Source organism: Macrobrachium nipponense, chromosome 42 (genome assembly GCF_015104395.2).
Source record: "Macrobrachium nipponense isolate FS-2020 chromosome 42, ASM1510439v2, whole genome shotgun sequence".
Taxonomy (NCBI): Eukaryota; Metazoa; Arthropoda; class Malacostraca; order Decapoda; family Palaemonidae; genus Macrobrachium; species Macrobrachium nipponense.
Window position 1 is genome coordinate 33,681,106 of NC_061103.1, and position 19,174 is coordinate 33,700,279.

The 19,174-nt window shown below is 45.5% G+C and overlaps 1 protein-coding gene across 1 annotated transcript; it reads right to left on the reverse strand.

Moving 5' to 3' along the window:
* Positions 1-633: 633 nt before the first annotated feature.
* On the reverse strand, positions 634-1,110 carry LOC135213325 (uncharacterized protein K02A2.6-like). Its single transcript, XM_064247305.1, has one exon. It carries the CDS (start codon positions 1,108-1,110, stop codon positions 634-636), a length of 477 nt encoding a protein of 158 aa, XP_064103375.1.
* Positions 1,111-19,174: the final 18,064 nt, after the last annotated feature.

The window sequence follows — 19,174 nt, forward strand, 5'->3', positions numbered from 1 at the left end:
GTAACTAATGTGAACCTTTTCCTGCCATACAGATACATATGGAACTTTTTCACTCCATACACTAGTGCTAATGCTTCCTTTTCTATTTGTGAGTAATTTCTCTCTGCTTTGTTCAATACCCTAGAGGCAAAAGCTATTGGTTTTTTCTGTACCATCTGGCATTACATGTGCTAGTACTGCACCTAATCCTATGTTTGAGGCGTCACAAACCAACTTTACTGGCAAATCCATTTGATAATGTACTAAGAATGTGGGTGATGTCACTTCTGCTTTGATTCTTTCAAAAAGATTTTTGACATTCCTTTGTCCAATTCCATGTTACATCTTTGTTCAGCAAATTGTACAATGTGTGTGCAATTGTTGCTAAGTTTTGAATGAAACTACCATAGAATGTTACTAAACCTAAAAATGATTGCAATTCCTTGACATTTTCTGGTAACTTTGCTGACTGCACTGCATTACCTATCTGAGTCTTATGAATACCTTTACCATTTACAATAAAGCCTAAATACTCAACCGCGTCAACTTCTAAAATACATTTACTCTGGTTGACCTTGATATTGTGTTCCTTTAGTTTCTTTAGAACTGCACGTAACCTTTCTCTATGTTCTTTTTTGTTTTTGCAGCTACTAATTATGTCATCAATGAAAATGAATACTCTGACATCCTGCAAATATTTTGTCCATGTTTGCTGCATATTGCTGGACTGCTAGCAACACCATAGGGAAGTCTTTTTGGACGATACAGCCCTAAATGTGTGTTTACAGTACATAAGCTTTTGGAATTTTCATCCATGGATAGTTGTTGAAATGCTTGTCTAAGATCTATCTTAGAAAATACTGAGCATCCTGACAAAGTTGCGAACATATCTTTAGGATTTGGCAATGGATGTTGTGCTACTTGCAATTGTGGATTTAATGTCACCTTGTAATCTCCACATAACCTAACTTGACCGTTGTCCTTAACAATTGGAACTAATGGTGTAGACCAATCTGAATAGTCTACCTTTTCCCATGAACCTTCACTTTCTAACCTTCTAATTTCAGTTCCACAGCTTGTTTTCAATGCATATGGGAACTGGTCTTGGAGCAGAAAATCTAGGAGTAGCATTCTCCTTTAAAACTAAGACTGCTTGTGCATTCTTTACTGTTCCTACTCTGTCTTCAAATACTTCTTTGTAATCTGATAGAAGATTAATGAAATTTCTTTCTGCTGGTTCTTGTTTGTACCTGTAACCCTTAGCATACTAGGCCAATCTAATTTTATGCATCTTAAACCAATCTAATCTAATAATGTCTGTCCTTGACCCTTGACTACTGTCAATGGTAACTTACCTATCTCTTGATCTTTGTACTGAACTTTCACGTGATGAACCAACTACTTCTATGTTTGTAACATTATAACTTTTGAGCACCTCGTCTGAAGGTCTTATCACTAGGTTAGGTATAGTTTTGTGCTACTCTTTCAGAAATGATTGTCAACATCTGCAGTTGTGTCTATTTGCAGGTTGTGAGTTTCCCATTTATTTCTATTTGAGCCATAAGACGTTCTTGTGCATCTTTGTTCACAGAATTAATGTGAAATGCAAATTGTTCTACTTCTGTGGTCTTGTGTACACTTTCTTCATTTGAGCTAGAGCCGTCATTTGTTTGAATTTACGGTTCTATTGATCTGTTTTGTGGTCTTTTGCTTAGCAAATTTACACTGACTTGTTAATGACCTCGCTTCCTGCAGTTATTGCACGTCTGACATGACGCTGGGCACTTATCCCAATCATTGCTATAATGATCTTGTTTACCACATCTAAAGCACGATTTCTTTTTGGTTTTGTGTCCCTATGTGACTTTGACTTTTCTGCGAGTATGCATTAGGTTTACCTTTGTTATACTTGGATATACCTGGGCTAGGCTTACTCGTTGCATTTGCTTGCCTTTTCTTTGCATGTTGGGTAACTCCTTTTATAGGCTATTGATGTTTACCTGACTACTGATGTTATTATGAGTCTTACCTACGATGACATTGGACTGGTAATTAGCTGTTTCTATTGCTCTTGCTATTTCCAGAACTTTTGCAAATTTAACTTCTTTTCTTGCAGTAACTTCTTTCTAAGCTCTTGCGAGTTACTCCTTACTATAATTTGCTCTATTAACCTGTCTTCTAGATCTCCAAATTCACAAGTTGAAGAATTTCTTTCTTTAACTTTGTTACAAAAGAATCTATTGTCTCACCTGATTCCTGTGATGCTTCTATGAACTGATAACGTTCAAAGTATTTATTTGCTTGAGGAGCAAAATAATTTGTAAGCCCTCCAATTGCGTCCTGCAATGAATCACCTGTTAGATTCAAAGTATTGAATACTACCTGAACTTCTAAACCTGCAGTAGGAAGTAACAAAGCCTTCTGCTGCTTTTCGTTTATTTTCCCTAGTGCTTCTAAATAAATTTGGAAGCTGCCTATCCACTTTTTCCATCTTGTACCACTGATTTAGGATCATCACCGATGCTAAAGCTGTCTAACTTTTGGACATCTATCGGCATTTTTTTGCTGTGATACTAAGAAGTTTAGGCTAGGCTAGGAATTTGGAAGTTTTCTTCTTTTTTTTTTCTACCTGTAGGGCTACACTTGCATAGACATACCTGTTGCACTTTTACTCTCTAAACCAACCCTTTTTTCTTTTTTATTGTGTTGACGCTCCTGACTTGGCACAGCGCTGTTTGGTTTGAGTGTGATGAAGGCATCTAGGTAATTGAGATTCTTCGTTTTCGGGTAGACTTCATCCGTTTGGGGTCGTCGTCTTCCGCTTCTTGGCTAGGAGATTAGGCGTAGGCTATAGGCTCCATTTGGCTGCTACGAGTTTCGTCACCTGCGTCGCCAATGTTTTGTGGTTCATTATTTTGGTCCTGCCGTCGTCATTATTTTGGGTCTTGCTTTTAGTATGACCATACGACAATTCTTCACTCTTACCTGTAGGTAGAGGGAAAGATGGTGTTTTAGTATTGGATGTAATATTCATTTCTCGTCGCCGAGGTTCCGGGATGAAGGGCGATAATAAAGCAATATCTTCCTGCTTGTGTTTATTGGCTTAAACTACATTAAAGAAGGCGGGTAGTTGAATATACAAAATACAATAAGCGTATATAATAGAATCATATAAAAACAAAATATGAGCATCGACGCTCTATACACAATAAGGAATCATATCCTGCATACATGAGGTAGAATTTATAAGATCGAAGCCTCTGTATCGGACTCGATACTAACATAATAATACTTGGTTATACTTATAACATTTACGCATTATGCACATAGTGCAATAGCTCTGAACTGAACGTGTCTGCGGGAGCTAAGATTTCCCGCGCTCGTTACATACGTCTTGCATACATAACAAAAACCTCGCAATTGCATTATAAATCAATTGTTAGAAGAGGGTGGAAAGTAGGATGGAAGAAAGAATATGAAAGGAGGTACAGGAAAAGTAATGAAAGGAGTGGCAGATAGGGTCCGAAGGCACGCCGCAAAGAACCTTCAGTGATAATAATAATAATAATAATAATAATAATAATAATAATAATATCCTTTACTTCAGCTCAAGGCCATATACACGGAATATACGAAATACAAACAGTAACATACACAATCTAGATACATGAGACATGATAAAAAAATTAATAGTCGCAACTTATCCACAAAATAGCTGAGGTAGCATAAAAGATAGTAAACACAATACTGGTAATAACAGTAATTATATTGGTGAGAAAAAAATGCATTGAGAGTTATAACAGTTAGTGCACAGATTATATAACTTAAATTTCAACTAGAGACCTTAGGTGGTTTACAGTTGTCAGGTCCAGAGGGCTAAATACGAAAATTTAATGTAAAAAACTTTAAGGTGATAGTATTCACCGTAATAATGAAAAAGTAATATATCAGCAATAAATATAATAAAAATGACAGAATCTGCAGATGACATCTTGCCAATACAGAGGTTAAGTCCTTTCGGGGACAAGGCTTCATTTCCCATCTTTCCCACAATTTAGATCTTACTTCTCCCTTCACTCCTTAGGATGCTTTGTATGAGCGAGTTGCTGCTGTTCCTCACTCGGGTTACCAGACTGGACATTGTTCGCCTTACAATAATTTTTAAATTGTCCAGGTGGTTTTCTATGCACATCTATGTGGCGGAGTGGTAGCGGGGAGTGTTTGTGAGGCATCTCAAAATGTCATTGTGCACAACAGTGATACGTCTCATGGTCTCTCGGGTATAGTTCGTCCAGTGGGAACACCCATAGATACTGTAGAAGTACGAGCGGAAGAGCAGTAGTTTCACGTCTCGGTGACAGAAGGGAAACCTCCTTGCAATCATGTTACCAGTTGCACATAGTTTACGACGTCTCTGCTCAATGTCTGCCGTATCTTTAGGTTGTCGGTGATAATGTGACCCAAATACGGAAATTCGTGCACAAATTCCAGCCGATGGTTTCCGAGGAAAATTTGTGGTTCTGCAATATGCTTAAGCGATCCCGGGAGCAGCGACATGCACTGGGTCTTGGTTTCGTTGTAAATTATATCAAATTCCTCTGCATATTGGCGGCAAGTGTCGATGAGTCGTTGGAGACCTTGCACTGATGGGGAAATAAGGACCATAACGTCGGCGTAACAGAGGTTGTTTATAATAGTTTCATTGACAGTGCATCCGATTGGGAGTGAGTTCAGTCTGACATTCAAGGCATCTGTGTACGTATTAAACAAGTATGGAGAGAGACTGCCCCCTTGCAGAAGCCCGTTTAGGAGCCGAAGGTGTACGATAATACGTTACTCCATTTGACACAGAATTACCGTGTGGAGAACCAGCAATGTAAAATGCCAATTACATATACGGGTGTGCCTCTCTTATGCAGCTTCAGGTAGTTTACTCTGTCAAATGCTTTTCTCACATGCACAAAACAAAGGAAAACAGGAGTGGCTGATGATAGGTAGTAGTTCATCAATTCTCTCAGTATGTAGATGCAGGCGTCGGTTGAGTGGTTTGCTTTAAACCCGAACTGGTTGTCAGTGGTGTGTAGAAAGGGGAGAAGTCTCACTAAAAGAGCCGACTCAAGTATCTTCGATGAGATCGTTGTGATTGCAATCGGCCGGTAGTTGCCAGGGTCAGCTGCATCCTTTAGCTTGTTTTTGATTAATGGTATCAAGTGAACTAAGAGTAGGGAGTCTGGAAGAAACTGGTGAATTATGCAAGCATTGAATAGGGCAGCTAGCAAAATGTAAATTATCGGAAGGCAGAATTTGAAAGACTCTGCGGGAAGACCATCACAGCCGGGCGACGATTTATTATTAGGTAAGCTGTTTATGGCATCGCTGATGTTACCTGGCGTAATACGGTCTGCAAAATGAATGTGAATGTTGTCAGTAAGGAAGTTATCTACCTCCCTTCGGGAATCTTGATCATTTATGCAAATCAGGATATTGTTGAAGAGATCGCCCCACATACTTGCGATAGCCTCGTATCCGACTGCTTCCCCTACTTTGTGATAGCTTTTTAGTTTTGGTTTGGTTTTAAAAAGTTTAGGTGTAACACCAAGCACTGGATCATCACCAGATTCTAAGTTTCTAGACATTGCATCGGCTCTTAGTTGTCTTTAATTTAACCTGCAGTGCTTAAGAGCAAGTTTGAACTGAACTCTCGCCTGTCTCATTAGTAATGCAGTGGGTCCTTCCCTTGGGCTACCATTTTGCCTCCACAGTAAAAACATTTCTCGTGAGTATGTATACAGATCTTTAACAAAGTCATTCCATCCAGATATATTACGAGAATTACCTTGACGAAATCTATAGGTAGCCCTGTCCGAAGCAAACATAGCGGAGATTATGTTCGAATAGAATTCATTCAGATCCTGCTCGTGGTGGTCATTTCTACAATTTGTGTTAGTACAAAGTAAGGCGTCTGCCGGTTGAACTATTGACCGCAACCTAATTTCCGTGGTCGCCCTAAAGTATCTGGTTTTCTGTTGGTTTTTAAAATCTGTTTACCGCTGGTGGGCGGTCAGTTCGGGGGTTCACGGTAGGGAGGGATGGCGTACTGAATGACACCTGTAATGGAATGTGATCATAGTGAATATTGCAGGTCATAATAGAATCATGAAGTTGTGGAGATGTGATGCAGTGGTCCAGCCAGGAGGTTGTAATTGCATCCGCTCCATTATGTACATATGAATAGGAGGGAGGGAGGGAGGAGCATTACATCGCTAATTTGGAGAGCATGATTTTGGTAGAAGTGAATAAGTTAATTATAAAATTGTTTTGTGGGGTGAGAATTAAGGTCCCCGATTATACAAATATGAGCAGCATGAGAATCGTGAATAATACTGTGTAACTCCCCTAGGATCATGCAGTAATGATAAAAATTATTGTTAATTTCCCATGGCATATAAACATTAATTATTAGGATTTCAGAGTTCCCTACTGTCACTTGAAGCCCCAGCAATTTGTCACCCCTGTAGGTCATCACCTTTATCATATTGTCTCATGATTTGTGCCACAGGAAGAAAGGGCCCCCTTTCGGGCGACTGGCTGTAACTTGCATCAATGAAGTCGAGAAGGTTCTGAAGTCTTCATGAATTGAATTGCAGATGACAAGGTTATGTGGCCAAAGGAGCGTTTCTTGCAATGCAATGATGCCTTTGAAGTTTTTGCAGAACGTGTTTTGGAGAGGAATGTTCCACATGAGGGTGCATTGACGGCATTTACCTGCTACGGGGGATTTTAATCTGGGTCTGCCCTTTTAACCGATTAAAATTCGCTCCTTAGAAACCCCACCACACTATTGTAACGGCTTAACGGCACTTAGTTAAAAATAGGCCTATATACTCTAATTTTGAGGACTCTCGGTTCATCAGTAAGATAAAAATGTCACTCATTCCATTCCCATTGCATGTTGGCAGCACTACCAGACTTTTGTTGAAAGGCATCAGTCTCTCTTATGCAATGTTTGGTTGCATGCTATTGTTGTGTAATATTCTCTTCAGTGATGCTTACTTCAGAAGTTGGCTCTCAGACTCGGCTCTAACATAATTACGTCGAGTCTTCCTTATTGTTTGTATGGTGTTTTTATGTTGCATGGAACCAGTGGTTATTCAGCAACGGGACCAACAGCTTTACGTGACTTCCGAACCACGTCGAGAGTGAACTTCTATCTCCAGACATACACATCTCTCACTCCTCAATGGAATGGCCGAGAATCGAACCCGCGACCACCGAGGTGGGACGCAAACACCATACCAACCACACCACTGAGGCGCTAAGAGTCTTCCTTATTGACAACGGCATCCATTTTATGCCAAATATAATTAATTAATGGATAAATCAAGTGACCGTAAGTTTATGAGTCTTAACAGAATTATGTAAAATAAATCTTAATAGAATTAATCAAAATACAAGAAAGAGAATATAAATTTGAAATCAACAGGAAATTTAACTAGGAATGTTGAGTTAAATATAGAATTTAGGCCAAAGGCCAAGCACCGGGACCTATGAGGTTATTTAGCGCTGAAATTGAGATTGAAAGTAAAAGGCTTGAAAGGTGTAACAGGAGGAAAACCTCAAAGCAGTTGTACTGTGAATCAAGTATTAGGAGAGGGTGGAAAGTAAGACGAAGAGAATATGAAAGGAGGTACAATAAAAAGAACGAAAGTGGTTGCAGCTAGGGTCCGAAGGCATGCTGCAAAGAACCCAAAAGCCTAAGTAATGTCTACAGTGCACCAAACGAGGTCCACTGATGGCACTAACCCTCTGCCGAGACTAGAAATGTTGGTCTGGCTATGTACTATAATCCTTTGTACTCAGACTATTGCAAATTTTGTGTGGATTTTTTAAAAGCACAATACTAAAAAAAAGAATGTCATCATTTGAATGTAATATGGTTCTGGTACGTTGATTATATGACAATGCATTTGGCCAGGGAAATGATATTGTTAGAATACAATAAAGTTTTGTACATACTTACCCGGCAGATATATACTTAGCTTATGTCTCTGACGTCCGACAGAAATTCGAATTTCGCGGCACACGCTGCAGGTAGGTCAGGTGATCTACCCCCCTGCCGCTGGGTGGCAGGAATAGGAACCATTCCCGTTCTAGAACCAGATTTTCTCTTCCACCTGTCTCCTGAGGGGAGGCTGGGTGGGCCATTCATCGTATATATCTGCCGGGTAAGTATGTACAAAACTTTATTGTATTCTAACATCATTTTTGTACATGCAACTTCCCCGGAAGATATATACTTAGCTGATTGACACCCTTGGTGGTGGGTAAGAGACAACTATTTACTGAATAGACAGGTAAACAACATACGTTGTAGGTAATAAAAAAAAATAAAACTTGGTTCCTACTTGTTCAGGCGGAAGATTCCATGGCTAATGCCTAGGAATCTGCTTCGCCTCAAGAGCCTCAGCGAGGATGTGACCTATGGCTAAGAGTTCTTGTGGGTCTGTCGATGGGGTCTTATCCATTTACTCGACAGAGCCTCTTACATGACAATATGCCTATGCCTAGTGGCATAATTAAGGAGCACAACACCGATCCCGATCACCTGATCCTAACACGAGGGTTAGTGCTTAAGTTGAAAAGAGTTATCCCCAAACTCCTTTCAAACAACCCAAAGAAAAAACACGACGTTAAATAAAATTTAACTCACTAGTTAAGGATCAGTATCGGCTCCCTATCCCAGCAATGTATCCGCAGACACGTATCAACCAAGAGAGAAGGATCTCTCGTAGGTTATCTTGACATCCTTCGGATATGGGAAGTCAACACAGAGTTGCATCTCCCGTATGTGACAGCTAATATGTCCTTATGACATATTGTTAAGGAAAGAACAAGAATTCAGAAAAGCTCGCACTTCATGCGCTTTTAATTCTCAGCTGTTTGAAGGAATCATCAATGCACTTGTCAAGTGCTTAGGAGATCACAATGTCTCAAAGAAGGCCAGGGCATTCTTTGATATAGATCTCTTCTGGGTGAAGCCTGGAGCCTGGCAGGCGCCTAGCGCCTGTCTAGCGCCTCGCGCCTGGCTGGAGCCTTGCGCCTGAATGGCGCCTAGAGCCTGGCTGGAGCCTCGCGCCTGGCTGGCGCCTGATTGGCTCCTCTCTCCTGGCTAGCGCCTCGTGCCTGGCTGGAGCCTTGCGTCTGGCTGGCGCCTCGCGCCTGGCTGGCGCCTGATTGGCTCCTCTCTCCTGGCTTAGGCCTCGCGCCTGGCTGGAGCCTGCGTTTCTGGCTGGCGCCTGCGCCTGGAGCTTAGGCAGAAGACTTCATGATTACTGTCTATGAGTCTGCATGCCTCAAGAGTTTCAGCGAGGTAGGGACCTATGACTGACAAACCCTTCTGGATCATGTCAATGGGGCTAGCCCGATTACACGACAGAGCCTTCTCGGATCGTGCCAATGGGGGCTGACCCACTTACATGGCAGAGGCCTTACCTGGTATCATAATCAATGGGGAACTAGCCCCTCCTTACAATGACAGAGCTTTAGGTTTCTCTTTACTGGAAGGAGCCTTGCGCCTGGATGGATCCTCAATCCTGACTGGAGCCTAGCCTTGAAGGAGCCTGGCACCTGGATGGCGCCCGGCTGGCTTCTAGAGCCTGGCTGGCTCCTAGAGCCTGGCTGGCGCCTCGCGCCTGGCTTGGCTCCTCCACACTTGCTGGAGCTTCGAGCTTGGAAGAGTCTCTAGGCTGTCTGGCGATGTCCACATCGGACACTCTTATATCTGTCCGATTTGTTCGCCTCTAGCGCATTTGCGCCAGGTTGGAGGCCCGCTCCTTCCTCAGTATCCGACCATGGACAGAGTTCCTTGGAACTGTCCGCCTCTGGCGTTTTCGCCTGTATTGGCATTTGGCGCCTGGCTGCGCTACATTGTCCCGACGAGTCATGAACAACAACATAGTCTATCAGGAGACTGGAGAAGGGTGGAAGAAATTCTTCCCCTTTGATCTTTTGGCCCCTGGCAAGGGGAGGTGATTGTAGTCAGCTACATCCAGTAGACGACAGGATATCTAACAATACGAGAGAGAAGAGTCTTCCTCCGAGAGGATCCTTCGTGAATGCTTCCTTTGCTAACGAGATCCCTTCTTACATGTTGATGAGGTCCTCGTTGCAGAATCTTCCCTATCCTTGCCCGAAGGAAGGGAAGGAGTCTGGAAGTCGAAGGAGACTACCGAGCTGAAATTGGGCGGAACTCTGATTTCTAGCTCTTATTGTATCCTTCTGAATACCTTCTGGGAAGCATTTCGAGCCCTCATCGCACCCCGAAGACTCTGTAGGCAAACGTTTAAACCATCTCTTCTTCTGTAGATGAAAAAGTAAGTACCCTGCCTGGGCAACGAAACTTCTATCTGAAAGCGTTGCGTCAGGAATAGAGGGTTTTAGTTCTTTTGCCAGACATACTATGCTGGCAAGAACCCATTGCCGAGTCTCCATTGAATCTGATGCGAGATTCCAATGCACAAAAAATTCACTTGTCTTCTTGGTCGTTTAGGGCTAAGAGAAACAAAGAATTCCTTCATAAACTTTCTCAAAGAAGTTTGATGAGGAGCAGTTCGATTTTGTCGGAACACGGAATCTGTGGCCACAAAACAGACCCATTCGAAGTACATGATATCCTACTCTTGTCGTATTGCGGTATCGTTATAAGATCCCGAAGATCTTAACCTTCTGTTATCTCTAATTCCCCTTTGTAGAGACAGAGTATAGCCTTTTACTGCATTCTTTGATAGCAGATATATACCTAGGTGATTCTTCCCTCTGAAAGTGAAGAAAGAACCTCGCTATGTGGTTCACAGAGGTATCGGAAGAGGACAGTTTCCTCATTCCATCTAGCACGATATGCAAGCAATTCTATGTCTTAGCCATGACTATTGTCATTACCTTGAAAAATCCTCTCATTCATGTCCACTTCTGGTCAGTCTGCACGCAGAAATACTCAGAGTGGAGAGGTTTTTCAGTCTATTTATAATAGATTCTGATAGAATATCCAGATACTCTTTGGAAAAGCCTTACGAAACATGCTGTGAGAAGAACGTGACTTCTGTGAATCCAACTTCTCTAAGGCCAAAATGAGGCATTCATCCTCTCTTCCTTTGACGCCCATTTATCTTAATATCTGTTAAGAATTTATAACTAGGGAAAAAAGACTAAAGTTTTATTCCCTTCTTTAAATTAAAGATGTCGTATATTGCTACCTCTCTTGGTTCGAGGAAAGGAAGCAGTCTATAGGAAGCCTGTTCGTCTTCTACCTTGCGAAGAGATCTATGAAGAAGACTTTCCGCAGGTTCTCAAAACTCTTTTCATAAATGTTAGACATACGTTAACAGTTATTATCTTCGATCGAGAAGGTTCTCACGGACATGCAAAATCTGCATCGAACCTTTAAGATCGTTACGTTCCGTGTCTGTTCCCAAATAGGTTCTCTTTTGTTAATGCGAACACAGGGGCGAAAAAAAGAGATTCTCGATGCTCTTTGCGATATGAGAGAGTCGTGGAATTGGCCTAAGTGATTAAAATAAATCATTTCATCATTCCTTGTAAGCGACCCCTTTCCGATTAAATGAGTAACGAATCAGGAACGAATCTTGCGTTACCGAGCCTCCGAGAGGCTACTGTTTGTTTGTTTGTTTGTATGGTGTTTTTACGTGACTTCCGAAACCACGTCGAGAGTGAACTTCTATCACCAGAAATCCACATCTCTCACTCCTCAATGGAATGGCCGAGAAACGAACCCGCGACCACCGAGGTGAGAAGCAAACACCAAACCAACCACTACTGGACTCTTAGGTTAATAACTCGCTAAAACGAGAAAATATCTTGAATGGTGCTTCTGGCGCATTGCGCCAGGCTGGCGCTTCTGACGCTTTGCGCCAGGCTGGCGCTTCCTTCTAGTTCTTTTAAGGTTATGTGCCAGAACATCTGTGCCCTTATGGTACCTGACATCCTTCACGTGTTAATTCCGTTCTTGGTAGGAAAAAACTTTTATATACGTAGTATAGTCCATTCAGGGAAACAACTTCTGCCACTAAGAGAATGTTTCCATCCGACTCACCATCTTTTCTCTGAGCAATATACCGATTCTAAAAAGGTTGTGTGCGTTTCTCGAAAGGATGAGAGAATTATATTATATCGTGCTCTGCCGTATTAGAATCCTTTATAATACTGTCACATTGTGGTAAACAGCATTAATCTAGGAAACCTTTGTAAGGATACTAGGAATTCTGTAGTTAACCTCGGTATGTGCATAAGACTTGACCATACCGTAGTCTTAAAGTGAATTCTCTTCTACTACATTCATCTTCTCACTAAGCATGTACTCTAATAAGCCATGCTTTCGTAAGCATGAGAGCATCATATAATATAGAGTTCCGCTGCGTTAGAATCCTTTAATAATGCGTTAGAATCCTTTAATAATGTTACCTACGGTAAACAGCATTGAAATGTTGTAATATCTTTCTTATTTATGTTTGCTTAACTATCCCCTCAATCCGAGATTGTAGGGGAGAGACACGGTTAGTTATTCCATCGCGGAGGAGAGAGACAGTAACCAACCACTCATGACCGACACCTACATGTTACTGCGTTGGTCTCTAAGGCGCGATAGCAGTCTCCGTTAGCCGTCTGGCCTTACTCTTCCAGAGTTGCCAGCTACTCCATTGAATAAAGGAATCTTATTTAATTATAATCGAACTTCAGGAAGTTCTTATTCATGCATATTTAAGCGAAACAAGACTTCGATAAATCTAGAAGCTAAGTAGGTGTTGTCTTAACAATCCCTTTAAGCGTAGTCCTTCCTAGGAAATTCCTGGAAGGATACTGGTAATTGAGTTGCTCTGCAAAGAAGTAACTACGGTATGTGTGATTTGCCGTATCATATTCTCATACAGCAGAGACTCTACTACCTTCATTTCCCTGCCGAGGCAGATAGAGAAAGGAAAAATTTTACTGTCTTCGTTCTTTTCGTTAATAGAATGATAGAAAGAGTATATATATCTCCTTAAGGAAGGAAGTTAATCCAGGAACTCTTTAAATCTTCGTGATTTCCTCATAAATTGCGGAAGAGACAGAATTCCTGTTCATCTGTAGGGTTTACAGAAGGAAGTAGATATTTCCTATCCGCCATCATACCCAAACGTCGATGAGATTCTTTTTATAAGAAAAACTCCCAAAGCTCTTGCTCTTCATAACGAGGGAAGAGCATGAATGAAGGAGAGAGTCCGCATTGAGAGGAACTGCCAAACACAGGAGTCTTCTGAATAATGAAAAAATGGCTTCTCTTAGTATCAGAATCCTTCTGACAAACGCGACGGCGTTGGTCAAGTTAAAAACTCAAAGAGGAGCCTCGCGACTGACCTCTCTCATAAGAAGATTTGGAATATTCTGGCGCCTGGCTCCTTGCGCCTAGCGCCTGGATAGTTCCGCGCGCCTGGAATGTTCCGCACGCTAGAAAGGAGACTCGCCCCTGGAACGTTCGCTTGCGTGGAAGGTCCCGTGCGCCCTGATAGTTCCGAGCGCCTACTAGACCCCTTTTAGAAAGAGCCTCTTGCCCGGAAACGTTCAATGGAAGGACCGTTTCTGATTGCCACTGTACTATAAGGCTCCTTGCTCTAGCCGTCTGTTTTTCTGGCGCAATTTGCGCCAGGCTGGCGCTTCGTCTCTTTGAAGGCGCCTTGCGCCAAGAAAAATTTTCTAGAACGCGGCTCGCGCTCAGTTGCTAGAACGCGGCTCGCGTTGGTTGTAGGAACCGCGGGCTCGCGCTAGTCTGTTTTCTGGAACGCGGCTCGCTGCTGGCTGTTGGAACGTGGCTCACGCTGGCTTGCTGGAACGCGGCTTCCTAAGTTCCTGGCTGGCTCTTGCTCAGTGTTCTCTTAGTTTTCAGAGAACGCGCTAGATCATCAAAACATATACATTCTTCGTCTTTTCGGATGTAAGATGAAGAGACGCACTTTTTTAAGGATGCCCTTTCAATGGCTATCCTTGGCAGTCTGGGACGCTCTACAGAACCTGCCGAGGGGACGCCTGACCGGTGGGGATTCTCTGAACCTCCTCACGGCTTTCGACATTCCTTCTCCCCCTGGGCTTGGGAGCTTGAAAGAGGTCTAGGCCTGGGAGCGAGACAGAGCCGATCAGACGCACCCTCCACTGCAATGGGGAACACTAGTAATCACTTCTTACCTTTCAATAGCTCGCATTTGAGCCACAATCCTTGTCTTCAAATTGCAATTATGAATTTGAAGTTTTCTGCGAAGTAAGAAGGTGATGAGGATGCAACACTACTAGTACTGTTAATACTCTAATTGCTCGTTAGTACGAGTTTCCAAAAAACTTTTAAAAGAAACGTACAGTATCTAGTTACATGCTTACTGACTCCCTAAAGTAGGAAGTCAGTATATTTCCTCAATCAATTCTAACACTTATTACATGTATTAATGAATAAATATTAATATGACAATTTGTCCAAAATTGCATTTTTCCTAACTATACAAACCTGAGGTCCTTTTACAATAGGAAGGTACTAGCGGCAGCTGGATAGGTCGTAAGCTTTCGAACAAGGGGTTCGGTAGTTAACTGCTTGTCCGACCAGGCGCGCTGCGCGCGACTGGGAGGTAAACAAATCACTTTGCTTTTGGCCCAAGCAAAAACTGCAGAGTGAGGGGTGGCATGAGGTGGGGCTATGTGTAAAGGATCCCCCCGCAGGTTTGTTATAGTTAGGAAAAATGCAATTTTGGACAAATTGTCATTTGTTCCGACACGGCATACAAACCTTCGGTCCTTTTACAATAGGAAGACTCACTTCTTGGTGGGTGGAATCTGAGTCTTTTGTGAACAGACTGGTGTTCGCCCAACCTTGGAAGCCTCCCTGGTCGTAAGAGCGAGGGAGGGATCCAAGCCTCTGTCCGATTGATCGGGGTGTGCACCGCAGGATCAATGGTCAGACCTCTGGACCGAGTACTAAGAGAGAGGCAAGCGTATCTCTTCGTACCAGCAATGTAAGAACTTGTTCCTGTACAGGAGCAAAGATAAAGTCATGGTTTTGACTCTTGTAGGCATCCACTTCCCCCCCTTGTAGAGGGGAAGGAATTGTGGATATTCTGCTCCTATCCCTAGTGAAAGGGATAGGATGGGGCTCTGTCATATAGCTCACGGCATCTCGTCTTATTCAGCAGGGTAATGACCGTTATCCCTCTACCCACAGGTAGAGGGGTAGAAAAAGATAGAAAGAGAAGCCAGTCACTTTCTCATTCACTATCTATTCATACAGTCACACCAGGACTCGATGCTGTTCAGCTGCTAGGGTCTGGGTTAGCTAGACGACGTGTTGAGCAGCCACCACGGGTCCTAAGGAAACCGATCCAAGGACCTATGGGCAATATCCAAGAGGTATAAAGGAAGGTGCCGGTAGTCTGGTTGTACCAGACCCCTGCCTTCCATACCTGCGCCACGGAGAAGTTCTTACGAAACGCCAACGAGGGGCCAATACTTCTGACTTCGTGAGCTCTCGGACGGGACGTACGGATGTCGTCACTACCATCAGCCTCATAGCGCACCTCCTGAAGACCTCACGCAGCCAGGACGAAAGAGTGTTCTTGATACTTCTTTCTTGGTGACCCCGTTGCTAACGAAGAGGCGTCGACACTCAGGCCCGAGGTTGTCGAGTTCTCTTCAGATAGCGCCGTTCTAGCAGTCCTCCCAGGACAAAGCAGCATCTCATCCACATCATTATCTGCATGAAGTTTCCCGTACTTCTCTTCGCCGATGCCAGGTCCAGCAAGAAGAGGTTCTTGTGAGTTCCCTGGTTTGGCAAGACCTTTGGAGGCTGCTCTTAAGCAAGGAGATCTCGAACGAGTTCGAGATGTCCAATCCCGTCAGTTTCAGGACGAGCGTCAAGGCGCTCTGTATCCTTTGACTGTGGGAACTTAGAGGAGCTCCTCGGCGAAGAAAAACGAGGAAAACCGCTACCTGCTGAAGAGTGGCTCTGAGAGGAGATAGGCCCCGTCTACGACACCAACCACAGAAGACGGCCGACTTCCCCTGGTACACAGCTGCAGAGGACTGACGGACGTTTCCAGCCATCTCTGTTGCTGCGCTACGAAAAAAGCTTCTCGTTCGCAAGAGATGGTGGATAACAGCCAGCGTGAAGACGTAGGGACTGGGACTGCTCGGTGGTACCGCTCGACGTGGGTGGCTGGGCGAGAAGGTTGTGCCAATGGGGAATTCTCTCGGTTCTCTTGCGAGAAGAGCCAGCAGGTCCGGATACCAAATGGCCTGTGGCCATTTGGGAGCCATCAGGATCATCCTGAAATTCGGGATGACCAGTGCTCGACTGATCACCTGCGAATCAGGCTGAACGGGGGAAAGGCATAGGCGAAGAGGTCGTCCCACGGGTGTTGAAGAGCGTCCTCTGCAGCTGCCCATGGATCCGGCACGGCCGAGAAGAACACCTGGAGCTTCCTGTTGTGCCGGATGGCGAACAGATCCTCGACTGGTCGCCGCCACAGGTCGAAGAGCCTTTCCGCCACGTCCTGGTGTAGAGACCATTCGGTCCCTATCACCTGATCCCGACGGCTGAGCGTGTCTGCTACTACATTCCTTCCCTGGAATGTAGCGTGCCGACAGCTCTATTGAGTGCGCCTCGGCCCACTCGTGCACCTGCCGAGTCAACTGATACAACGGGAGAGACCACTAGGCCCCCCCTGTTTGTTGACGTAAGCCACCACCGTGGTGTTGACGTACATCAACACCACTGAGTGTCCCATCAAGCGGTCCTGGAACTCTTGGAGAGCGAGGAACGCTGCCTTGAGTTTCAGTACATAGATGTGAAGGTGCTTGTCGTTCTCGTACCACACTCCTGAAGTCCGCAACTCTTCCAGGTGTGCGCCCCATCCCTCGGTCGATGCGGTCTGAGAGCAGCTGCATGTCCCGGGGGGAGAGTGCGCAGAGGCCTACTCCTCTTAAGGGGTTCCTGTCGTCCAGTCACCCGGCTAGGTCCTGCCTCACCTCCTGTGTCCGTGACAATGGAAAGCTTGGGGGATCCGTCGCCTGTGACCAACTCTCCTTCAGTCTCCCTGAAGAGACCGCAGGTGAAGACGCCCGTTAGGGACTGGCTTCCCGAGTGACGACAGGTGTCCGATCACGACTTGCCATCGCTGAGCTACCTGTTCCTGCCGAGACAGGAACTGGTTGGCTGCCTCCCTGAATCTGCTGATCCGCGAGTCTGCGGGGAAGACTCGCCCTGCTACCGTGTCGATCCGCATACCCAGGTACTTCATCCTCTGCTTGTGCTCGAGATCGGACTTTTCGAAGTTCAGAACGATCCCCAGATCGCGACAGAACTCGAGCAGTCGATCCCTGTCCTGTAGCAACTGCGAGCGGTAGCTTGCCAGGACTAACCAATCGTCGAGATACCCCATCAGACGTATCCCGTGCGAATGGGCCCAAGCAGACACCAGAGTGAACACTCGCGTGAACACCTGTGGGGCGGTTGAGAGACCGAAGCAACGTGGCCTGAGCTGGTACACCGTCCCGTCGAGGGATGAAGCGGAGGTACCTTCTGGAGGACTGATGAATGGGTATTTGTAAATACGCATCCTTCAAGTCCACTGAAAGCATGTAATCGTTCTCCTCCCTGATAGAGTCGAGCACTGCGCGTGCCGTCTCCATCGTGAAACCGTGTCTGGCGAACCAACCGGTTCAGGGGAGAGAGATCTATCACCGGGCGCCAGCCTCGTCGTAGACTTTTCCACCAGGAAGAGTCGGCTGTAAAAAAAGCCCGGTGACTGATCCGTGCTGATTTCTACAGCTCTCTTGCTCAGCATGGTCTTGATCTCCTGTCTCAATGCTACGTCCTTCGATGCCCTGGAACGTACGTCCTGCTGTTGGACCGGGTTGGAGGTGAGGGGGTGACCGAGATTCGAAGGTTAATAGACCTCCCTCCCGAAGGAACATCTACAATCCAGGTCTCGGCGCCGTGGCGCTGCCAAGTTGCCCAATGGCTGGCCAGGCACCCCCCACTTCCGGCAGCAGGTGAGGGGGAACGCCGTCCTTCCACTGTGAACGTCGTCTGGGTGGGGCTAATCGACACCTGACAGGAGAGAGCGATACCGCTCCGACTCATTCCAAGTCCTCGTCGAGGTCGAAACCTCAGGAGGACCGAAGGGGTATTTAAATACGGTGTCCGAAGACACGTAGAAACGCCTCTGTCGCCGTAGAGGAGGTGAAGTAGCTTGTTCGACCGTCCAGAACTGAGAGAGAGCCTTCTTGTCCGGAGACTAGAGACTACCTGGTTCAACCAGTCGGCAAGCTCCGATCGCGGCAGACCCACCGTCGATTTGGGTTCCCTCTCGGGCCCCAAAACGACTCGAGCCGAGACGTGGCCTCTGCTGGTGGGAGCGGTGATCCTTCCCCGAGGATCATTGTGCTGACGAATCAGCGCCGTAACCTCGACAAAGTCCCTCTGGATCTCGGAAGTCACAGCATCTTGCAGAGTGGGACCGTTAAGCCCTTCGAACAAGAGCATTTCCGAGAACCTTCCTCCTAAGAAGGGGGAACAGCGACAGCCCTCTCGGTCTTCCCCATCCACTTGCGCATACGTCCTGGCCGGTCCCAGAACCGTGCCTGGCACGTAGGGCGTTGTGGTGGGATCATGAGGGGCGCACCCCTCACGATCACTCCTCAATACCTCGCTCCTCCCGGTGTAACCCGAGGAGGTTGAAGTACGGGAGAGGCAGACCTGACGCTCCCTCATTGCTCGCTGGCAGCACCAGCAGGCTTTGAGGGCTGCAGGCGATCGTCAACCCGCGGTGGCGATCGAGCTGCAGGCCTGGTCGAACCGTCTTCCTGTGGAGAACGGCTGGACTGAGCACAGCGGGCCCCCGATCTCGAGTATCAGAAGAGCTGGTGCTGGTTGCCGTACCCGTTCGCTTTCTGTGAGAGCGACGGTCAGGCGACCTGCAGGCTCCACTGTCACAGTGAGACGGTGCTTGTCCTCACGGCACGTCACGTCGCTGGTTCCAGCCGTGGCTGGCACCGGCGAACGGACTGGGAGGACCTCTTCCCAGCCTCAGCCCGTGGTAGGTCGTGGACCGTCACGTCCCCGGTAGCCAGCTGTTCGCCGCGAGAGTGAGAGCCTGGTCTGGTG